Raw genomic sequence first — 25,396 nt, 5'->3', positions numbered from 1 at the left:
AACATGAAAAACATGGCACATAAACCCTAAATAAGCCATCACAGACGGGGGATTAGGATTTATTCTTTATTTATTGAAAAGATATCAGTGATTTGTCAGAACATTTTATTTAAAGGCCTCTCAGTGTAACACAGATCCTCCTTCATCTTCATAGAAACTATAAATCCTCTTTAGTGCGCGTGCTGCCGCTGCAGTAATCTGAAACACACAAACACAAGAAAGTTCATGATATTGATCAATAATAATAATAGTAAAAACATTATTAGAGTCTTAGTGAGGTAAGTGGCAGCATCATGCTGTGGGGATGCTTCTCAGCAGCGGTCCCTGGGAGTCTTGTAAAGGTTAGAGGGTGGAATGAATGCAGCAAAATACAACTTATTCAGTCTGCAAGAGAATTACTTCTTGGGAGAAGATTTATTTTACGGCAGGACAGTGACCTAAAGCATACAGAGAAAGCTACACAGAAATGGTTTAAAGACAACAAGATGAATGTTCCAGAGTGGCTGAGTCAAAGCTCAGACCTCAATCCAATAGAGAATCTGTGGCTGGATTTAAAAAGAGCTGTTCAAACCCACATACATATATATATATATATATATATATAGTCACTTAAAGACCTCATTTATTTTTATTTTATTGACATCAATGTCAACATTTCACATTGACATTAAAAATTTCTTTTTTTTTTTTTTTTTTTGGTCAAAAAAGCCAAATTAAGGAGTTGAATACCTTTACATGTGGATAAAAGATACAGGTATGAGGGCTGCCCAAACTGAGTGCCCTCCAAATGTGAGAAACATTCATTTTTGAGACTTGCATCTGATATACTTTCTGATGACATTTTTGGGAGATGCCTTTTTCAAGGCAGACTTTAAAGAGCTTCAACCAGCTACAGAAGAGAAGCTGGAGAGTCATCGGTTTGGTATCACTGATCTACAGTCACTAATATTTGTGGGATGTAGAAAACTTGGCCCTCAGCTTGTTAATCTTGATTCCCGTTGAAGTGTGTGCATGTGCGTGATGGTACCTGAAACTCTGCTGCATAACTCGTCCTTCACGTCGTCAGTCTCCTCACCAAACAGAGACAAGATGTCATCCTCCAGATCCTCCACCACGGTCTCACACTGACACACAATGTTTAAGGAAAGTTAATAAATAACACAAACCTTCATATCTACATTAAGCTTTCATTATGCTTGTTATATGACTGTTACATTCTTAAAAATACATTATAAATTACATATTATCATAAACTCTGCACTCACTGCGAACTTCAGTGCACCAGATGCCTCAGGGCCATCGAACTGAAAGTTTTTAAAGTCCGGGAAATCTCCGGTGCTGACCCCGCTCCGAGGAGCAAACCTCCTGTACTCTTTGACCTTTGTGTCAGGGTCCACATAGGCGGCGTAGTCGCTCATACTTTCACAAACGCTCTCCAGGAGCTCAGCCAGGTGAGTCTGAGAGCGAGCCAGAGGCACCTGAAGAGAGAGCGAAAGAAAGAGAGAGGCAGAAAAAATGTTTTAAAGTTGTATTAGATATTCATATTCTTTATTAGGAATAACCCCTTGAGATTTGTCATCTCGTTTTTGAGGGGATCATATTGGTTTGGAATTGTGGGGCTTGAAGTATCAGTTCAGGTCAGGTTAGTTACAGGTATTCCGGTTCAGCACTTTGTTGCATCAGTCTTGGTCCTGTACTGCTCTGGTGTCCTGACGGCCATCCTCCAGGCCCATGTCCTATCTCTCCAGGTATCACCCCAACTGACCCCTCTTCAATGCATGTGAAATTCATCCCAAAGGAGTCCAGTCAATGCCTTTATCCATCAGTAAGCGTCCAGGCCTCACAAGAGTACAGTAAGACCGGTAGGACAAAGAACCTAAAGACACCGACTTTTGTCTGAGTGCCACAACACCACGCCCAGTGAAACAATCACCCAATGCGTGACGCCAAGTCTGTGGTTGATCTCAGCCTCACATGCAGAGGACATCTCTACCCACCAAGTCTAATCTTCTGAAGTCAACATGGGCTGCAAGAAACACTATTGAATCTCCTTAAGTGCTCAGTGGAGACCCACAGTGCCAGGATGTGGTCTACAGTAGACCTCTCAGTCGTAAAGCCCGACCATTTTGGCCTCTTCAGAAGTATCAGTGCAAGGGCCCTAACTGGCACGTGGTGGTCAGGGGTGAAAGCCCAATGATTACAGCTTAGTTAGAGCTACTTACTAGCATGACATCAGAGGAGTGTGATGAAGAGTAGCTTTGCAATGAAGAACAGCGCCACACAGCTGACAAGGGGCCAGGATGGAGGAGATCCATCGTGATGATGTGGTTGTTTATTACAAGAAGACGACAAACAGGAAGTGTTTGGACTAATCAACATACTGTAGCATGTCCGCTGTGTGTGCAGCTCCACCCTAAGGGGTGAAAAGGTATGCCTGGTACTATAGATTAACTTAATGAATTATTAATTTCATTTTAACCTCCTGAGACCTGAGAAACTTGGTTGTAAAGCAAAAACATTCCAATTAAATTTCGCAAAAAAATCCATTTAAATTCCTTTAAAAAATCTTCAATGCATTCTCAAAATTCTATGAAAATGATGGAAAGTTCTTTAAAATATTCAAACAAATTCCTGGAAATTTCAATTTCAATTTCAAAGGACATCCTAATCCCCCATATTCTAACCTTAATTATCAAAAATTAAGAGAAAGAAAAATCAAAAATTTCCATAAAAATACCTTAAAATTTCAAAGCAAATTGCCCCAAACATTTCAATCAATTTCTCTTAAATTTCCATGAAATTCTTGAAAATTTCAAATACCCCCTTTAAAATAAATTAATTAATCAAAATCAAAATCAAAAGGATATATATTTTCCACATTTTCATAAAATTCCTCTCAAAAAAAAGTCCAATCAAATTCCCCTAAACAAATTCTCTTTTATTTCCCTGAAAAATCTAGAAAATTTCAAAGGAGGCCCACCCAAATCCAAATCATGTTTTAATTCCAAATTAATTTCTCAAATTTTCATGAAAATATCTGGAAATTTTAAAGCAAGTTCACCAAAACATCCAAACAAATTTCAGAGATTTCTATGAAAATGGCATTTAATTTCAAAGCAAACTTTTTCCAACACTTCTAATCAAACTCTCCAAAATATAAAAACACATCCTCAAATATTCCTTGAAAACCAGCAAATCCCCCAAAACAGCAAAAAAAATACCTAGAATCCATATGAAAATTTTTACAGCAAATTCTCCCAACATTTCAGTCAAATTACTTAAACTTCAACGGGCACTGTGGACAGTTATATCAAAATTTCTAATGGCTAAAATTACTACTATGTTTCAGGAAGGTGAAAAGGTAATGTCCTCATATGTAATGAAAATGAAAATGAAAAAATAAAAACAGTTCATTTTCTGTTTTCCATTTTCTGATTCCCAGTTTTAAAGTGAACTTCCTGAAAGTGTCAAGGTAATTGGTTTTCCATGTTTTGTCCTATTTTTCAACAGTATCTGGAAAACAGCTTTTTTTTCTTGGTTTTCACTGATTTCTTATTTCAAATAAGAAAATCTGGTGGCCATTAAAAACACTGACCTCATCCTGGTGCTGTCTGGTATCGTCCCTATACTTCCTCTCTTCTGCTGTCCTATCTAAAAGAAAAAAGCCCCCCCCCAAACAATAATACTAATAATAAATGATAGCGTGTGTCTGATTGGTTTAGATGATCTGTTTTGTTGAATTGGATGAGAGTTATTGGCTGGTGTTTTTTATTGAATAAAAACAAAAAAACAGTGACTTAAGTTTAGGGTCTTTGGCAGTGAGGGGAGTTTCAGTCGAACCCTCCGAACCCCCACTCTGGGCTTGTGGTTTGAAGGCTGGGTCAGCAGGGTGACCTTTTGTTTCCGCTGTTTTCTCCTTCTTCAACAACAAACTTTGACTTTTAACCTGCAGCAGGATCCACAGCCACCAATCCTCCTTGCCCCCCACCCCTCCACCACCACCTCCTTGATTCTTCATCTAGCTGCTCTACAAATCCTCTTCCACCTCCTCTTTCTCCTCTTTTCACCCTCCTCCTTTTCTGGGTCCCCTTCCTCCTCCACCTGTCCATCACTTCTTTCTGCTCTGCTCTTACAATCAGTGTTTTTAACAGCCAGCAGATTTTTAATTTGAGAGGAGAAATCCAAAATCAAATACAAGCTGTTTCCTGATTACTGTTAAAAAAATAAGTTCTTTTCAGAAGACATCATGCAGCAGCAGAAAACTCAACCAAACAGGCCAGAGCGGTTTACGAGTATGATATTCAAAGTGCGGAAATAAAAGTTAGTTATTAGTTAGTTATTAAGCAACCTTGCAGTCTTGAAAGTAGAAAAATATTCAGGCAAAATAAAAGGAAAAGAAAAAAAACCTGTTTCTTCATCTGACAAGGCTCAGTCTTGCCTGTTGTGCTGGGAAATCAGTCTCTCTTCAGAGATCCTGATCATTTGGCTCAGCTCAGTACAGCTGGTTGTTTGGCTCACAAATGGCTCTTCATTTGGTACCAGTTTGGCTTTTTAAACGTGGATTAAAAAACGACGAAGGATGGAGGAAAGGAAACTGGCACCCACATGGGAGGTTGCTTCTGTGGCTCAACTTAAAGAGCCGTTTTTTAGGACAGGCTCGTTTGTGAACGGCACATCATCATTGGTTTCTCACCCCACAAGGTTTATTCTGTTGACAGTATACAGAGGTAGAAAAGTAGACGACTATTGTACTGGAGTAAAAGTACTGATTTATAAATCTACACAAATAAAAGTAGAAAGTATTAATTTAAAGTTAACTGAGGAGTAAGACAGTAAAATTTGATCTTTCCTTATTTGCAGAACAGGAAAAATAGATGTCCACAGGTTGTTCAGGTAAAGACACCTCTACAATAAAACAAAACAAACTTTTAAAGCAAAATTGATGGTTTTAATGAAACTAAAATAGAGTTTAATCAAATGCTTTAAAAATATCCATACTGTCCACAGGACATAGAACTAAACTTCTGACAGCGTTATATATTTTATGACAGAGCTCCAGTTACTTGTGAAAATCTGTGGCAAAGTCTCCTGTGGCGTGCGTCCTTTAGAAACAAACACCTTTAGTCACAGACTGCAACTCTAACTCGTGGATAACTTCACTCATGGTGCAAATGTGTCTCACATCTAAAACACCCATTCCCTTTACAGCTTATAAAATGTTAGAAAATACTTTAGTGCCTCAAATAACCGATAAACTTCAGCTACTTCATATAAAAAGCAGTAAAAATAAGTTTGAGTTTTAAAACCCTTTGATGGTTTTAATTGTGCCTAGCATTGCTGCTGCAGGATGCAGCATCATTTTTATCACTGATCTACACTCAGAATGGAAAATTAAAGTACTTTTAAACGTATGTTGCTGTGGATCACAGTACCGCCAGCAGTGCACGTTTTACAGTTTCATTTTAAAAAAGACCATACCACTGTGTCATGCGGTGAAACCACCACAGCAGTCATAATTAATGCATTAATCAGCCTACAGACATACAAGCAATAAAAACAGTTACACAACTCAACATTCAAAGCTCTACTACACTCTACTGTAACCTTGCAAAGCAGATGGATTCGCCTGTTTCCGTGTTTCTCAATGGCGAATCCATCTTGCAAAGCTCCTGTCTGAACTGTTTGGGCCCGGCAGTGTTGTGCCAGAACGAGTTTAGTGAACGATTGTTCATGAACTCGTTCATATTTTGGGTGAACGCAAACTGAATGTACTGTATTTCTACCTGATGAACGTTATTGTGAGTGTGCTCATTCTGGCGTTTGTGAACGCCGCTCTCTCACAGTTGAACTTTGTTCAAGAGAGTGCCAGATTTCCATGGAGCCTTCCAGGCGAAAACCCGGCTAAAACACACCGTACACGGGGCTTCATATGTAGGGGATAAACACCCAATCTGGCAACACCAGCCACCACAGAGTCGCACCGCCGCTTGCATCATCAAAATGCGAACAATGGAGGCAAAAACAAATGAAGGCAGCAGCACTATCTCAGACTCTGCCTCCACGGCCTCTACGGCATCTTTGTATGATTACTTAAAAGAATTTTATGAAAAGGTCAGCGATGATCCTGGTGGGAAAAATCGTACCTTTTTGCGTAAACTTTGCCCGCCGGTGTTCAAGAGGCATCTCCGTACATCAACAACGTCAACAGCAAACCTGAAACTACTGTCCTGTTTTTATTTTAATAATTCCCATTATCCAATTCCCCATTTAAAAAGGACCATTCAAGCAGCAAGTTTTTCCTCATGTTTTTGAGAATATACTGTAGGGGTGAAAGCTGCAGCTGGCTGCTAGTGTGGAATGAATGGGTGGCAACCAAAAAGAAAAAGAAAAAAAAATAATAATAACTATGAACTTGTTCATTTTTGGAACTGTGAACTTAGATAAAATTTTGAATTAGGAACTATGAACTGAACTAGTTCATTTTAAAATTTGTGAACTGAACTTGAAGTAGTTCATGTAGAAATTGACCTTCCCAACACTGGGGCCCGGTTAGAAAGTGACAGGACCAATCAGCGTCGAGGGTCAGTACTTTTGGGCGGAGTGGAGTTGTAACGTTAGCAAGCAGCAACAAGAAGCCGGTGCAATTATGCCGGAAGACATTAGTGCGGATGCTGCTAAAACACCAGTTTTATCAGAACTTGATGACATTTCTTTGTTAAAAGAAGACCAAAGAACAGCAGTGAGTTGTTTTCTATTCAAAACGACAAAAGTCGCCATGGTTCGTGTTATGCTGTTCTATATTGAGTTTACACCTTGGTAGTGGTTACGACGTCACGTGTTTTGTTGCTCTGATTGGCCCGTAAAAAGATGCGACAGACAGAAAGTTCATCCAAACACCCTTGAGTTTTTTTTTCTTTTTTTACTTTTTTTAACAAAGGCTCTGCCCGTTTCCAATCGCTGGCGGAGGTTTTTCACACACCCATCTGGCGTGTCAGGTCAGCTCTCCTTCATATTCCTTCAAAAACAGTCCTGCTGTATCAGAAAGAGTCTCCACAATCTAAATCCAGCCAAAAACAAAATTACATCCATAAAGATCCATGGACCGGTTTTGTATCATTTCAAATTTTCCATTGTTGTTCTCGATAGTCCACTATATTTGATGTAATAACGTTTTTTTTTTTCATGCGTGTATTGGCGATGCTTTATAGAAAAATGTTGGCCAACCTCTGACTTTCAGATTGGCACCACATTTGACCAGTTGGATCCTTCCTTACTCTGTCTAGGGCCTACAACAGCCAATAAGGGCCTGGGTAGAAGGGAAGCCCCCGCCTCTTTTGAGATGTCATCAGTGCCAGCCATATAAAGACCAGCATGCTGCCAGGAACATAAAAATAGTAAAATCTTTAAATAATTTCTGGATTCATGCAAATGAGTGTAGGATGATATGTCAATATAAAATTAATGTTTTTTTTTGTTTTTTTTTTGCATTTTTAAGTTCATTAATTATGCAAGAGGTGTTGAAAATGCACTTTATTGTATTTATACCTCTATTTCTGTGCCAGTAACAATGAAAAGACAGAAACCAGGATTCCTCTAAGTGTCACCTTTCAATAGAAATTGAAATAAAATTATGTTTACGTTGAAGCATTCAGGAATAGCAGCCTTTTACTGTAGTTATAGGACTATAGTTACCATGGTAACCAAGGGTTCTTTTTGGTCTGACAACGCTTGGACTTCTCCTCATAAAACAGGTGTCAAATCCTTATTTTCTGTTCTATTGTTGTCAAATCCAAACCTGAATTAGCTAAGCTGTCATGCTTTGGTCTAGTTGAGTTTCAGGCTAATACCTCCCAGCTGCAGTCATGGACAGGCTGAAGGGGAAGGATGAGAAATATGAATACATTGAAAAATGAGCAGAAACCTTTCCTCTTTCTCCCTCTTCCACCTCTACTTCATATCTTCCTCCTCCTCCTCCTCTGCCTCCCCCTTATTTCCTCTCCCTTGTATCTCCCTCTATTCCAAATCTCCGTCCTCTCGTCTAGACGGGTCAGTACAGGTGCAGAGCGCCCCCCCCCCCCCCCGCGGGCCCCCAGCCCCGGAAGAGCTCAGTGACAGAGTGACACCAGGAGGTAGGGGGTGAGGAGGGGGTGAAGAGGGCACAAAGGAGGTAGAAGGGGGGGCAACACCTCTGAGCGGGAGTCAAAGAGGTGGGAGGAGCATCCTGAGGAGGGGAAGCCAAGTGCAGCTCCTCATTCAGCCCCCGCCTCCTCGCAAAGATGAGATCTACACGCACAGGAAGGAAGTTGGCCGACCTGTGGACAGGAGGGTGGGGCATAGGTCAAATAGGCCAATGACGATGAGCTTCACCCGTCAATCAAACTCTGTCCTGATGACTTTGACACCAGCAGATGATCTTTCTCTTTGTCTATGAGGATTTCACCGGGGTTGTTATGACTCCAAAATACTGAAACCTGATTGATTTCATAATGTTTGGTGACACTGACAAGCCTACTTTTATAGTCAGACATCCTGGTTAGCATTTATTATTCTTATTATCACTGAGCCAGCTATACCTCTGTAATACAGCAGATGAGGACTTAACTAACTATCTAACCATTCACTTAACAGCCTGTCCTCACAAACTGAGTGACTGTGCCAGAAGGAGACTAGTGAGAGAGACCACCAGCACACCTATGACTAAACTTAAGGAGTTACAAGCTTTAACAGCTGAGATGAGAAACTGTTGGCCGGGTTCTTCCCCAGTCAGAGCTTTATTGGTAGTGGTAAAGAGAAAGCTGCTGTTGAAGAAAACAGATTAAATCTGGACTAGAGTTCACCTAGAGGCATGTGGGAGACTCCATGGTCAAGTGGAAAAAAGTTCTTTGGTCTGATGAGACCACAATGGAGCTTTTTTGGTCATCAGACAAGACGCTGTGTTTTGCAGATACCAGACACTGCAATTCCTCACAGTGGTGGAAGCATCATGCTGTGGGGATGCTTCTTGGCAGCCACCCTGGAGAAGATTTATTTCCCTGCAAGACAATGACCTGAAGCATGCAGAGAAAGCTACACAGAAATGGTTTAAAGACAACAAGGTGAATGTTGTGTAGTGGCAGAGTCAAGGCCCAGACCTCAATCCAATAGAGAATTTGTGGCTTGACGTGAAAACGGCTGTTCACAGCTGATCCCTGAGGAACCTTGACAGAGCTTGAGCAGTTTTGCAAAGAAGAATGGAGTAAAATAACAGTATCCAAATGTGTTAGCCTGACTGAGACCTTTCCACACAGACTCAGCGCTGTGATTGCAGCCAAAGGTGACTCTACTAAATACTAAGGCTGAATGATTAGAAAACTGGGTGGAAAATAATCTAATTGCAATTTTTTTTCCAACCAATAAAGTAATAATAACAATAAATACAAGCAATAAATCATTCAATATTGTAACCTACACAATATTAGAATATGCCAGGGCAAAACAAATTAAAATAAATATGCGATTGCTTTTTTTTTGTCTCATATTGCAGATTTGATATAAACTGCTATACTGAAGGGCTGATCATTTTATGTCAGCTTGTTTATATGAGAAAAACATAAACATAAGCAAAGCAGGAAGTTTTATTCTAAAATAAATGGAACATTTGCATAAAGTGCATAAAATATTTGCTGCAAAAAAATATAAAACTGGTATTTTGACACAATTTGAGTTTAAGAAAAATTGCAACTTTTGCAATTTGTAAATTGCAGCAGGCCATATTGCAATTTAATCTAATTTGCAATTAATTTTCCACCCCTACTAAATACTGACTTGAAGGGGGGATATTTACGCAGTCACTTGGCCAAAGATATTTTTATTTAATCGACATTATTTCGTAGAAATCTGTTTTCACTTTGCCATTAAAGGTTTTCTTTGGCGTTTTTTGTCAAAAGGCCAGATTACATTGACTGGATGGATTTATAAAATCAATAAATGGATAAAAAATTAAAGTGGGTGAATATGTTTTACAACAGTGTCTTTCTCTTTGTCACTCTCCCATAAAGTTCTGACTGATGAAGAATCTGGGGAACAGTTGTTGTCTGCAGAGTCTCTCCCTTCTCAGCTGCTGAAGCTTGTAACTCCTTCAGAGTAGTCATAGGTGTCTTGGTGGCCTCTCTCACTAGTCTCCTTCTTGTACTCAGTTTGTGAGAACGGCCTGATCTAGGCAGATTTACACATGGACCATATTCCTTCAATATCTTGATGATGGATCTAACTAAACTCTGGGAGATGATTAGTGCCTTGGGATCTTTTTTTTTTATTCATCCCCTGACTTATACTTTTCAAGAACCTTTTCTCTGAGTTGCTTGGAGTGTTCTTTTGTTGTCATGGTGTAATGGTAGCCAGGAAAACTGATTAACCAGTAATAGCAGGACATTATTTTACATCACATATTTCTAATTGATGGACATTACTTTTAGTTTTCACTTCAACAGTTAAGAGGGTTTCATGGGAACATCCAAGGGGGTAAATACTTTTTATAGGCAGTGTTGCTGATGCTGAGGGCATTGTTTCCACTAAAAATGGTGGACTAGATTGGCGCTGTATTGAAAATGAGCGCTGGAAAATGGGTGGCTGATGACAGAGGCCTTTCAGACAGTTGGTGAACCAACCAAAAATATCGTCAGAAAAACAAGGAGATTTTCTCTGATGTGACCATGCCTTCTGTTGTTTTGCTGATCTCTTTATTTCCTCGTTTTCTCGCCCTGTCTTTCAGATCTGCTCATTTTTCCACTTTTATTCTAATTATATTTTATCTTGCCTTCTCTAACATTTTCTGGTCTCTGTTCAATCTGGTTGTTGATATATCTTATATTCTTTGATTGATTAATCACTGATGATTGTCTCTGCTGACATTTAAACTTCTACTGAATCCTTGGCCTAATCCAAACCACATTAAAACGACCCCCCCACCTTTGGTTTGGTCCGGCTTGGCTCTGGTCTGAGTCATTATCATGCCAGGATACAGAATGGTGCTAAAGCTCTGCCAGTCTCAGCACCGTGAAAGGAGCTGTCAGTCACAGCGCCGTTTGAAGAATGGAGGGGGGGGCTGCATGTGTGAACAGAGAAAAGGCTTCTCAGGATGCTCCCCTCCATTCAGCTCCCGTCGGACAGGCGGCCATTATTAAACGGCTGTGGACAGAGACCTCGGCCTATTGTCCCGCTGCTGTGGGCCAATGATCAGCCGTACATTAATATTTATATTTATGATAATAATCATAATAATGTCATCAAACCCGCAGACATGCTTACAGCTCAATTGTTATTTCAAAGCCAGGCAGAGCGCGTTCATTTCTGTATCATATTCAAGCAACAAAGCGATTCAGCGAGCTTCATACAAGACATCAGACGCATCGTGACAAAAGGAGAAGAAATGTATTATGAGGGAATAAGCCGATTAAAGAAAATTCAATGCAAAGAAAAAACACTGAAAAACAGGAACAACAAAAGCAAATGTATGAAAGTAAGAGTTGCAGCACAGTGTAATTAAAATATTTATTTAGTCACATTTAATACAAGAAAGAAAAAAGTAGTAAACAGGAGAATCCTCACACTAGGCAGTCCATAACCAAGAATGTTTGACCCCTAAAGTCCACTCCCTTGGCCCCGGCGTGGTTTGGAACAAAATCTCCTTCGTTTCAGTCTTTGACATTAGCATACCACATACATTTGACATGACACCCCAGCCTGAGTTTAAAATGCTCCAAGTTTATTGACCCTGACCTCTCATAATGCTAATTTTCCTTCAAACATCAAACTTGAACACTTTAAATGAAAAGTGAAGAGTAGCCTCTTTTAACAAAATCTAAAAATGTATGATATTTACTCATTCTGGACCTTCTGGGTCTCACCCCTGACTGGTATCCCATATGGCTGAAAAAATACAAAAAACTCAAACAAAGCATTTTTGCAAAATATAAACTAAACCAGACTAACAAACCAGCAAAATAAACAAAAAAAAGTAAATAAAAGAAAAACTGAAAAAAAGGAAAAAACTTTGTAAAATCAAGATATATATATATATATATATATATATATATATATATATATATATATATATATATATATACAGTGCTTAACAAATTTATTAGACCACCACCCAATGTAAGGTTTATGCCACAGCTGCCTTAAATTTACAGCATTGGTAATTACCAAAATCATTTTTTATGTTTCTGCAAAGGTAAATACACCAATATGTAGAAGCTCTTTAACCCAAATGATATTTATAATGCTAAAATATAATTATTATTGTTATCCATGAATTTTCAAATTTACTGATTTACAAAAAAACTGAAAAAATAGTAAAGCACCTTAATATTTCTTGATTAATATGTCAAATTATAGTTATTTACTTGCATTCCTGAAGATAAAAATGAGTTTTAGTGGTTGAATGTTATGCTTGATTAATTTCTGACTTCTCAGAGAAGCCCAATGAGCCGGCTCAAATTTGGGTATAAAAAGGTGAATTCAGTTTGAAATTCCTCTTTCCTGTTCAAAATGGTAAAATGTGGAGAGCTCACTGAAAATGAAAGAGTCTGCCTTAAAGCACTTCATGATGCTGGATGGTCTGTGACACAAATATGACAGGTGATTTAATAAATTTGTTAACCAATGTATATATGTGTGTGTATATATGTATGTACACACACACACACACAATAAATCATTCTATATTACAACCAACAATAATAAATAAATAGATAAGTCACACTAGGGATGAAAGGTTTGAAAAAAATATCTAATTGCGATTTTGGCTCATGTAAGTTAATGTTAATTGCTGTTCTGAAGGGGATGATCGTTTTTTTGTTGTACTCGTTTTGATTAGGATAATCATATACCTGAACAGGAAAAGTAGAATTCTTGTAAACAATTCTAGAAAAAAGAGACACTTAAATGTTTGCATAATGTGTAATGCTAAACATCTCAGCTGCAAAAAAGCTTTTTCAGATTGTTTTTGTTTATGTTTTTGACATATTTCAGGTTAGGGAAATACTGCACTCTCTACGATAAAAACTTGTGAATTTAAAAATAAAATCATAAAATGTTATTTGATTTCATCAGTTTGAGGTTGATTTGATGAAAATTGTTTTAATTTGATGAAATTAGTGGCAAGTTTTACAATTTTTATAGTTATCCATTCATCATTTATCATTAACAGCTCAAATATTTTCATTTAAGGAAAAAGCACTCAAGGGTGGAAGTCCCAAGTGATTTTAAAAGAAAAAGTGAAGAAAATGAATGTGATTTGACTTATTATGCATCAGAAATGCACATGAATTAAGATATTGTGTGATGAAAATGTTTGTGAAGGAAAAAAAGTGATCATCCAGTGTTATTTTTATCATTTATAATAGGGCTGTGCAATTCATTGAAATTTGGATTAAATAATTAGTTCAAATATGTCCTACTACCATTTTCAAATCGCAGAGGGGGCAATATTTTTTATCTGAAATGTGTCCAAAAAAACAGATGAATTCATTTTTAGAGGCAGGGACTATGATCTTCATGTCATGCAAAAATTCTGTGTCAATTTCTTCACACAACTCTCCATGTTGATGTTGAAATGAGAAAAAAATAACAACAATTAGATGTTTATCAAAAATTTATCAGCCTTAGTTTAACCTACCAAATACTGTTTGTTGTTATATAGAATAATTTATTGCTTGTTTGTTAAAAAAATATGATGGGGAACTAAAAAAAAAATAATCACACATTAAATCTCAATTAAATATTTGAATTGAATATAATCTTTCAGGCCTAATTGACAACATGTGATTTTTATGTCTTCCGCCTTGAAAAAAGAACGCACTTCTGCCCAAATCCTGACTTAATTATCTGAACCTCCACACAGCAATGGAGAGATTTTTTAAAGACTTTGGGTTCTATTTCATCACTAAATTAACTTCTGGGAATGTTTTAGGCAGAAACTGATGTTGGTGATTGTTAATTTTTACAGTTTCACAAAATTGTTGTGTCAAGACACTTACAGTTCATTGGGTTTTTTTTGTATCCATGCTGTGAATGACCCTTCTCAATAACCTTTTCTCTGAGTTGCTTGGAGTGTTCTTTTGTCTTCATGGTGTAATGGTAGCCAGGAATTCCAATTAACCAGTAACTGGACCTTCCAGTCTTTATACTACAATCACCTGAGACACATTCATGGCACTCAGGTGATCCCCATTTAACTAATTGTGAGACTACTAGCACGAATAGGCTGGAAGTCTGTTGAATTGGTTCAGTCACTTTAAAGAAGGTTAATATTTACGTAATCACTTATTTTTTAGGACATATTTTTATTTAATTGACATTACTTTGTAGAAATCTGTTTTTACTTTGACATCAAAAAGGCTCGTTTCTAATTTTTTTTGTCAAAAAAGTCAAATTATATCGACCATGATCGATTTCTAAAATCAATAAAAGGGTAAAACATCCGAGGGGGTGAACATTTTTCACAATCACTATTTCTCTGGCCTAAGATTTTAACTCATGAACAGAAAAAAGGGAAAAAAATGAAAGAAATTAAATACAAAATCTGCTGTCGCCAACCCTTTAGGTTCTGTGAAGAAAATGATGTTGTTATAAAACAGACGCTAGGTGACTACAGCATGACAGCACTGCTGAGTACACACACTAAACCAACATAGGCTGGGAGCTGCCATGTACATAACTTCACACGGTTACCATAGTGACCTTGAGACAAAATCCCTCATTGGCCTCCCACTGATGGACAGTTATTAAACAAACCAGGATGGGCCGGAGGGAGTGAAGGTGTTTGCTACATTCATGAATGCCTTCATCACAGAATGATGTCAAAACCCAAGGCTAAACAAAGCCAGCAACATCCTGTTACCTCAGAGAGAGAGAGAATCCAGAGTTTCCTTCTCTGTAAAATAACCACGAGTGAGTTTCTGACTATTCCGCCTCTGTATCAAAAGTGAAGCGAGAATTATTCTTTGCTCCTCTCTGTAAAAAAAAGTTAAATAAGCGGCTGACTTTTCCTCCTCTCTGTATTAAATATGAAGAGTGTCTGACTTTTCGTCCTCTGCATTAGGGATGTTCCGATACCATTTTTTCCTTCCTGATACGATTCCAATACCAAGGTGTTGGGTATCGGCCAAGTACTGATCTGATACCAGTCTGAACTTTCTGAAATGACTGTTCAGACTAAAAAATTATTTTAGACCTAGATCTGACTCAGAACATGGCTCAACAAATAGAATCATAATGTAAAGCATCTATCTCAAATCTCTCTCTCCTTTCTGCAGCATTTTGTGCAGCATCAGGTGATTACGGAACAGCCTGCTATTGGCTGACAGACACTCACAGAGAGAAACAATATGTCGGTTAGCATTTAAGCTAACGGTAATAAGTGATCGTAATTTGATTAAAATGGATAAAAAAAAAAGTTCAGTATCGGGTTTACTGGTGTGGATTCAATCATTAAAGTCCCCAAAAGACACACCAGTTCCAGGCTCGCTGAAAATGCAAAGATTCAAAGGCATAAATAGCGTCAATGGGAAAACACAATGGCTAGCTTCAAGAGGAAAAACAAGTAAGATGCAGCGGTTAATTGCTCAAAGTTATTTAACTATTTATAAACTGTGTCACTTCTTGTCTTGTACGACAGCGCGGGTCTGGAGGGTGTTTTAATGATCACATTCTGAGAAAAACTGTCACGCAGACTACGTTCTTTGCTGCTGCATCAGGTCCCTTGGTTGTTCTTCACCGCCGCTGCACCAAAAACAGAAGTCCCTTCATACAGTGGCAGCGAAGAAGGATTAATTTCTGGTTTATAGCGGTAACAGTTAGCATGGCTAAGCGAAGCAAATATAAAGTTAAACCAAACTGCACCGATTGGTGCTTGAACTTGTGTACTTACCGATACCGATACCTGCATTTTAAGCAGTATCGGACGTATTTCCGATACTGGTATCAGTATCGGAACAACCTTAGGCCGACCACACACTGGACGATTTTTTAAATCTGGAACGATTTTTAAACTGTGGGAGACCACAGACTTCAGGACAATTTCCAAAGATTTTTCATCTTTAATCCTCTCAACGCACACACTAGACAACTCAGCCAGGCTGTCAGATCATCGGAAACCACACACCTGCCGACCTGCCTACAACCTCACGTGATCACGTCACTTCAGAAAAAAAAAACGAAACACGGATGTCTGTCGATAGCGTCTTGCTGTCTCTCCACAACAGGCTGTCCTGGCATGCGTTACAGGTGCAGCAAAAATCATAATACAAGGGAAAGACTCTGGATGAAATCATGGCTAAAATTAAGTTAAAGTTGTGTTCATGGTTGTGAGTGGTGAAAATACAGTATGTATGATCTGGCTGTGACGCTACCCAGTCTGCTCGCTCTCATTGGTTGTTGTGGGTACTCCGTCAGCGGCACTACAATCTAGGATCGTAAATATCAAACGTGTTTGACATTTAGGATTCGGGATTTTGGAGGCTGTGACGCGATTTGGAGCAGGAAAACAATCGTGTTGGCACCACACACATGCAGACTATTCAGACTAACAGTCATTTACGACAAGGCTCCTCTTGGAATACGCCCCCACGATTGTCGGGGGAGGCAAATCTTGCCCCAAATCAAGCATAAAATCCTGTAGTGTGTGGCCGGCCTAACTCTGTATTACACATGAAGAGGAGTGTCTGACTTTTCCTCCTCTGTATCAAACATGAAGTGTCTGACTTTTTCTCCTCGCTGTATTAAACATGAAGTGAGTGTCTGACTTTTCCCTCCTCTGTATCAAACATGAAGAGAGTGTCTGACTATTCCTCCTCTCTTTCAAACATAAAGAGAATGTCCAACTTTTCCTCCCCTGTATCAAACATGAAGTGATTGCCTCCTCCAGCTCCCTGATATCATGTGTCACAGTGTCAGCTCGCCTTTGTGCATCCTCTCATTCTCAATGCATGACTTCCCTCGGTCACTATGAGACCGGCTCGGCGCTCCTTCTAAGTTCAATGTCTTTGGAGGCCTGAGATGAGTCTTTGTTTCTGCAGGCAGGTTTAAACTTTTGTTTCCATGATCCCAGGAAGTCTGACTGTGAGGAGGCCAAAGAGCAAAGACTTAAAACCTGAAAATCCTCCTCCCTGATGGCTCCTAAGCTGTGACAGCCCTCCCTCCGTGATTCAGAGCAGGTCAAACGCTGCTGAAAGGACGGAGCGCCAGGGCAGGGATCAAGGTTTCTTCTTCAGCGGCTCAGGAACATTTGATGGAGAAACAAAGCACCAGGTGGAGGAGGGGGTCAGCTCGGGGCATCAGGGGGAGGGGGCTATCAGGAGAAACTGATCCCAGCATTACAAAACAAAATGTGTGGAAAGTGCATCATTTGAGAAGGATATGTCAGCATACATTTCAATCCATTTTCCTGAGAAGGCATGAAAATTCTGGCAATTCTTCACACATTGTTGTGGGGGAAAAAAAAACTTTTTCTGCTGAGCGTAAAGGAGAGAAATAAGTTGAAAAAAAACTTGAGATATAGACCAAAATGTACTCATTGCCACAGGAAAACTGGGTAAAATTAAATGTAAGACAACTGTTCTTCCTGTTTCCTTTTCACTTTTTCCACTGAGACACACTGTTTTGCTCCAAACCCACCAGTTGAGAACTGCTGAGCTAAACAGGATGTTTTTGTCAGATAAGCTTCAAAGTTGCTCTGCTGATTGATCAGATTAAATATGTTTAGAGCGCTCTAGTTTACGGTACCTCATGCCAACCACAGTGAGAGCCATTATCCACAAATGGAGAAAACTTGGAACAGTGGTGAACCTTTCCAGGAAGAATCATCCAGGAGGTCACAAAAGAATCCAGAAATACATCTAAAGACCTGCAGGCCTCACTTGACTCAGTTAAGGTCAGTGCTCATGATTTAACTATAAAACAGACACGGGGCAAAAATGGCACCCATGGGAGAGTTCTAAGGCTGAAACCACTGCTGGCCAAAAAAGAACACAAAGGCTCCTCTCATGTTTGACTAAAAACATCCTGATGATCCCCAAGACTTTAGGCAAAATATTGTGGACTGAAGAGACAAAAGTTGAACTTTTTGAAAGGTGTGTGTCCCGTTACACCTGGAGCCAGCAGTCAAACATGGTGGTGGTAGTGTGATGGTCTGGGGCAGCTTTGCTGCTTCAGGACCTGGACCACCTATTGAAATTGATGGAACCATGAATTCTGCTCCCAACTAGAAAATCCTGAAGGAGAATGTCCGGCTATAAGTTCGTGTCCTCAAGCTCAAGCACACTTCGGTTAAACAACAGGACACTGATCGGAAACACACCAGTAAGTCCACCTCTGAATGGCTTGAAAAAAAAGAATGACGTATGATCTTAAACAGGCCATTAAAGCTGGAAACCCTCCAGTGTGGCTGAATTAAAAACATTCTGCACAAAGGAGTGGGTCAAAATTCCTCCATATGTGAAAGACTTGCTGCCAGTTAACAAAAAAGCTTGCAAAGAAGGGAACAATCAGTTTTTAGGTTTAGGGGGCAATGAGTTTTTCACATAGGGTCAGGTAGGTTTGGATGTCTTCCTCCCTTAATAAATGAAATCATCATTTAAAAACTGCATTTTCTACTTTTGTAGGTTATTGTTGTCTAATATTTAAATCTGTTTGATGATCTGAAACACTCAAGTGTGACAAATATGCAAAACAATAAGAAATCAGGAAGGGGGCAAATAGATACGCCATTAGAACATCCCATATGACATAGCCTCGGTCCTTCAACATCCAATCACATACCAGTGATGAAACATGTTCTTGCATGTACATCCAAACATACTAAACACATAACTAAACATGTAAGTAAGCTCAAAGGTGAGGCTCAGGTGAGAGCTGACTTGTGAAGGCGAGTCTTGCCTACCTTTTTGTCGTTCATGGTCCCATCAGGATTGATCCTGAAGCCGCCAACGTTGATGATCTTCTTCGGGTCCACCTGACTAATGGAGAAGTTCAGTTCATCCACTATTGCTTTGCATGCTGGGGGAACAGGAAACACTTTTGATAAATCCTAAGAAATGCAACATAAATTTGAAGCCTGCAATGTATTCCAAAAAAGGTGGGACAGGGGTAAGAAAAGACTGTGGTAGAACATTAAACAGATAGGAAGGTACTTGGTGATAGTTTGCCTTGCTTATTTATATGAGACATTGCCAAGGCACATTCTACATGAAGTACAACAGCATGGCTTCACACTGAAGAGAGACCTATACTGGCAGCAGGCAAAAAGGCAAAAGGCAAGGATGGAATGTGTTATAGACTTTAAAGAATGACATGGACATGGAGCTTTTTTGTAAACTCTGAAGGATGACATCATCTGTAAAGGCAAGGATGGAGTATTTTAGAGGGGTTAGATAATGATATCATCTTTCAAAGGCAAAGCTGGAACATTTTTAGGCATAAAATAATGATATCTTAAAAGGAAAGAATGGAATGTTTTCTAGACATCAAAGGATGACATGATCTTTTGAATGCAGAAGACAGAATGTTAAATAAGCTTTAAAGAATGACATAATCTTTTAAAGGCAAGGATGGAATGACTTTTTGGCCTTAAAGAAAGACATAACCTTAAAGGGCAAGGATGTAAAGTTTTATAGGCTTTGAAGGATGGCATCATCTTTCAGAGTAAAGGAAAGGATATTTTAAAAGCTTTAAAGGATGTCATTATCCTTTAAAGGCAAGGATGGAATATTCTATATGCTTTAAAAGATTACCTCTATCAAAGGCAGAGAACAGAATGTTTTAAAGGCTTCAAAGGATGACACAATCTATAAAGTCACAGAACAGAATGTTCTAGAAGCTCTTAACAATGAAATCATCTTTCAAAGGCAGAGAACAGAATGTTTGGAAGGGTTTAAATGACATCATCTTCCAAAGTCAAGGATGGGATGTTTTAAAAAAAATCCCATCATCTTCTAAAGGCAAGAGTGAAATGTTTTATAGGCTTTAAAGGATGACATCATCTTCAAAGACAGATGACTTACTGTTTAAAGGCTTTAAAGGGTGATAATTTCTTTCAAAGTCAAGTAAGGAATGTTTAAGAAGCTTGAAGAGATGACATCATTATCAAAGGCAAAGATGGAATATTTTATAGACTTTAAAGGATGACATCATCTTAAAGTCAGAAGATAGAATGTTTAAGAAGCTTTAAAGGGTAACATCATTTTTCAAAGGCAGAGGACAGAACAGAATGTTGGTGAAGCAGGGGATGTTAGGGGCTCTTTCCTTCCATTTCTGCAGAATATAAAAAATCCAATTTTTTGAAAATTAGTACTTTATGAGTTATTAGTAAAGACTTTAAGATTGAAATACACTTCTAGGAACTCTTAGGACATGGATTAAATTATATTAGCCAAAATCAACATGTATCGCAAAAGCTATTGCGGCCTCTGTGTCATGTAATATATTGTATTATGGCCTCTATACTGTGACATGTACCGTATCATGGTCTTTGTATCATAATATCATATCATGGCCTCTATCTCATGGCATGTATTGTTTCTTGGCGTCTCATCATATTGTTGCATCATGTATGATTTAAATAGCCCCTGTATCATGGTAGCTATCATATCCTTGCCTCTTTATCATCATATGTATCATGCTGGGGCCTCTGTATCATAACATTTATCAAATCCTGACCTCCTTATCATAACATGATCTGTATCATGGCTTATATATCATAATACCAGTCATATCTTGGCCTCTGTTTCATGACATGTATCAATTATAGGCCTCTTTATTGTGACGTGTGTCATATCCTGGCATATGAAACATGAAACGTATTGTAACATGGCCTATGTTTATGTTATGTATCATATTGTGACCTCCATATCATGATACCTATCATATCATGTCATGTATCATATTTTGACATACTGGATGTATAATAAGACATATTAAATCATGGCCCCTGTTTATGATATGTATCATATCGTGGCCTTTTTATTGTGTTGTGGCCTTTGGACTGTGACATCATATCGTGGCCTCTGTATTGTGACATTTTGATATTCAGGCCATAGTATTGTGACAATTTATTATGACCTCTGTATCGTGACATGTATCACACCCTGGTATATGTAACATATATGTATTAAATCATGGCCTTTGTTTATGATATGTATCATATTGCGGCGTCTGTATTGTAATATTTACAGTATTTTGAGGCTGTAGGATATAGCAAACCCTAGCTTCCAAAATTCTGACATCATGGCGAATAATAATAAGACAATGAATTGGATTTCTACTGCAGGAAACACAGTGTTGAGATCTTCAAAAGAGCTTCAATAACCAAATGGGTGACATTAGTCACACTCTGTTCAACAGCTCATGATACAGACAGAGGGATCAGCTACTCTTGGTCTTATCTCAAACAGCAGATAAAAACGTCATCTCTATTTTATCTCCCTGTGACTGTCTTTACTTCCTGAACTCCATTTCCGCAGAAGCAAACTACATCATAGCATCGCTGCTTTAACTTTGAATGATTGCACAACAATTTATTCTTTTTTGGAGTTTTAGTGCTTTCTGTCAATAAAACACATTCCTATGCATACATTGTAGAGACAGTAGGTGTAAAGATTAGATTGGTCAAAGATCCTAAAAGAATTACAAACATGTCTAACTTGTTTCTTTATCTCTGCAGAGTCAAACCAGCACATTTAACATTTTACACAAGCGGCCAAGAAATCAGCCCACATGCTATGGTTGTCCAGATGTTCAAACTTGGACACAAAAGCTGCTATTTTAACGATCTGCTGTATCAAGGTACTCAATCTTAAATAGATGTTAGATCTAAAGTCATATTTTAAGGTACGTTAGGTTATTTAGGTACCAAAAACATTCTCAATGTTTTAGAGCATTGCAGCCTTCATTTTTTGTTACTAAATACCAAGAAACCTCCTAATATCAGTGGTGCAGGACTTTTGTTTTTCTTGTTTTATTATTTTAAAAAAAGTAATAATAACATTTTACTAGATTCATAGAGAATTTCAAAACTGTAGATGTGTCTTTTAACAAGAGATGTTTGGATAATAAAATACCTGTTAGACTCACCTGAGCAGTAAAGCACCTTGTCCCTCTTTCCGCTAGCACTGCTGATGAAGATGGACATCATCATCATCGTCACCTGAACCACCCAGCACGCCATGCTGAGCACCTGAGAGAAAATAAAGCACCATGCTTTTATCTTTTAAGGTATGAATGTTTATGAGGATTGACTTTCAGATCTATTCCACATGGCATGGAACTAATCAGTCCGTGGCACTGCTGGAGCGTTATGAAGCCCTGGTTCTGAGAGCAGCCTTCAGCTCATCTGGATTGTTGAAACTGGTGTCTAAGGACTTTAGAGACCTGTATACTTCCATCTGCTGAGAGGATTTATGGAGATAATGATTTCCTTTTCCAGCAGGACTTGGCACCTGTCCACAGTGAAGTCAGAACTACCAATAACTGGTTTGATGACCATGGTATTGCATTGTTTGATTGGCCAACTGGTCTGACCTGAACCCCATAGAAAATCTCTGGAAAAATGTCAAGAGGAAGATGAGAGACACCAGACTCAACGATGCAAATGAGCTGATGGCTGCTATCAGAACAACCTGGGCTTCATAACACTCCAGCAGTACCACGGGCTGATCAGCCCCATGCCACATCACACAGATACAGTAATTGGTGAAAAAGGAGCTCCAACCAAGTACTAGGTGCAGAAATTGGCATAATCTTCCAGAAGGTCAGCATTTCTGTATTATAAATAACTTTTTGGACTGATATTTTGTGATTTTTTAGAATTTTCTGATAGTGGACTTTTTTTATTTTCACGAGCTGTATGCGGTTATCAACGTGTAAAAAAAGTCTTGAAATATTTATTTTGTATCAGATGAACATAGAACAATGAAACTCAAGCTCTTGGGCCACTTGTGGCTCTTTTGTAATGATTTGTGGCTCTTTATGCCCCGAGAAAACCTAAAAAAAAAAAGAAAACTTTGACCCCATTATCTATCGCATGTCACATTAATCAGTTTGTTTCCCACACTTTAACAGTGAGCTTAAATCTTCAAACTTAATTGTCAACTTTATGTTGTCTGTATATTTCCATCGCCATTATTTGCAGTGTTTTTTGTCACTTTTATCCAGTTTTTGCCCCTTTTTAAACCAGTTTTTGATTCTTTTATCCTGCTTTTTGTTATTTACAGTCTTTTTCCCCTTTTAGCAATTTTTTTCCCACTGCTCAAACTAATTAAGCTGCCTTTTGACATTAAGTGCCACTTTGTCTAATTTTTGCCCATTTTTTTCACCTTTTTTTCTGCTTTTTGCCAATTTCAGTCAACTCATTTTTCACCCAGCTTTTACCACTTAATGACTGTTTTGCCCCTTTCACCCATTTTTGGCACGTTTAACTAATTTTAACGCCACTTTAAATCCATTTTGCCATTTTTATCCAGTTTTGGCCAATGTTTTCTGCTTTTTGCTATATGCAAATTCCCTCCCTTTTTTGCTACTTTTTGCCATGTTTTTGTCCATTCAACCTGCCTTTTGCCAGTAAATGCCACTTTTTTTTCTCATATTTGCCCATTTTTCCCACCTTTTTGCTGTTTGTTGCCTATTTTGTTTATTTTTCACTCTCTTTTTTTGTCACTTCTCAACCATTTTTGCTTGTTTTCACCCAGTTTTTGCCACTTTTTAAACTTTTTTTTGTCATTTTATGCCTATTTTTCCCCTTTCAACCATTTGTTGCCCTTTATTTGCTGCTTTTTGACCATTTTGCCACCTTTAACTTATTTTATTACCACTTGCCACCCATTTTTGCCACTTTTTCACCACTTAGACTGTAACTCTTGCAAAGTTATTTTTCAATAATTTGGCTCTTTGGTTGAGTAGGGTTGAGTAACACTGATCTACAATATATGGAACATTCACTTTTTCAGTTAAATCACAGGAAAAAAAATAACTTATATATGATAAGGCTTTCACACTCCCCCTGTCAGAAAAAAATGCTACCACAGATGTTTCATTCCAGTTGCCATCAGACTTTATAACACCACCATGTAAATGTCGTATGCATGCTGGTGTATAGGTGTGTGTGTGTGTGTATGTATAGATATGTGAATGCCTGTGTACACTCCCACTGTCCCAGACATGTCACAGCCACCGACACAAGGCGTGCAATTTTTTCTTCACCTCTTAACTACATGTTGATTATTAATGTTATTATAATTATATTTATTTGATGAACTTCACCAGATGATAAAACCCCACTTTAACATAAATATGATGTGCATTTTCTTAGATTCTGGTCTTGGTCCTTCTACAAGCACCTATTAGCAAAGGTCTACATATATTAGGACAAGTCTCAGATGGGGTCTGATTCAATATCCAGTCTTGTTTAAATTTTTTCACATTGAGTGAATATCTTTTTGTAATATTTGCAGATTGAATATTTTTGTAGTTAAATCTGTGTGTGTTTAAGTCATTATTTTTTTCAATGCATTAAACGTTTTAAACATCTGGAGAAACATTTTTACATTCGACCTTCAGGGCCACCGTAGTCTGGAGACAGCTTGGATAAATCACAAAGCTGTTAACAATAATAGAAAAATAACATAATCAATAAAATCCATAAAACTGTGACGGTGGCTGCTGTTATTCTCTATGGCAGTACTCAGGGGAGATTCTGACGACAGTGCTGCACGAGGACAGGTGAATGAACCCAGAGGCAACAGCAGGTACAGGTGTCAGGTCTCTCTCTGTGATTGGCAGCTGAGGAATCAGCTGAGAGGTGACAGCACTGAGCCGAACTGAGCTCAGGATCAGGACTGACATTTTATTCCGAATAACTCCGATGTTGTCGCGATGATTGCTGCCGAAAACAGCGAGACTTCGTTAAATCGGCACTTTTCTCAGCGGGGTTCTGTGGTCAGCTGACTCGGCTGGCTGAAAGGTGTTCTTACCTGCAGAGGAGACACTCCGAGGAGGAAGATGATGAAGAGGAGGAGGTGAAGGTCTAATATGAACAGAGGGAGCTCAGAGAGGAGCTGTCATCGAACAGAGATAAACTGTAGGCTGAACAACATGCTGCTAACAACACTTCCTCATCTGTCAACGGACATACTGCCGGCCTGCTCCTTCAAAATAAAAGCTTTGGCCAAAGATAGAGGAGGAAACGAGACTACAGGGAGATTCGAGTTTTAAAAATGCATTTTCAAATTCGATTTAAGGTAAGAAAGAGGCCTAATGCTCAGTGGAAGGACTGCTTACAGTTAGAACCACCAACATCTATTTAAAAAAAACATCTGCCAGGAACAACAACTATAGCAATAGCAAATAATCAAAGTATCAATAC

At 38.5% G+C, this 25,396-nt stretch overlaps 1 protein-coding gene across 1 annotated transcript; it reads right to left on the bottom strand.

The window, feature by feature from the left end:
• Positions 1 to 52: 52 nt before the first annotated feature.
• On the bottom strand, positions 53 to 25,174 carry cnpy1 (canopy FGF signaling regulator 1). The gene is made up of 6 exons (XM_041803978.1): positions 25,005 to 25,174; positions 22,111 to 22,213; positions 18,923 to 19,038; positions 1,266 to 1,478; positions 1,028 to 1,124; positions 53 to 198 (listed from the first exon to the last, which is right to left on the bottom strand). The coding sequence occupies exons 2-6, from the start codon at positions 22,202 to 22,204 to the stop codon at positions 158 to 160; spliced, it is 561 nt and encodes a 186-aa protein (XP_041659912.1). The 5' UTR covers positions 22,205 to 22,213; positions 25,005 to 25,174; the 3' UTR covers positions 53 to 157.
• Positions 25,175 to 25,396: the final 222 nt, after the last annotated feature.

The sequence above is a fragment of the Cheilinus undulatus genome, linkage group 13 (genome assembly GCF_018320785.1).
Source record: "Cheilinus undulatus linkage group 13, ASM1832078v1, whole genome shotgun sequence".
NCBI classification, from domain to species: Eukaryota; Metazoa; Chordata; class Actinopteri; order Labriformes; family Labridae; genus Cheilinus; species Cheilinus undulatus.
The sequence above is the reverse complement of the archived record's forward strand: the minus strand, read 5'-3'. Positions and strand labels throughout refer to the sequence as shown.

Excerpts from the sequence above, each read along its gene's own strand:
- cnpy1 (XM_041803978.1), bottom strand. The coding sequence starts at position 22,204 with ATGGCGTGCTGGGTGGTTCAGGTGACGATGATGATGATGTCCATCTTC. Across the intron at positions 19,039-22,110 it reads CAAGGTGCTTTACTGCTCAG|CATGCAAAGCAATAGTGGAT; the intron begins GTGAGTCTAACA and ends CTGTTCCCCCAG. Across the intron at positions 199-1,027 it reads GTTATGCAGCAGAGTTTCAG|ATTACTGCAGCGGCAGCACG; the intron begins GTACCATCACGC and ends TGTGTGTTTCAG.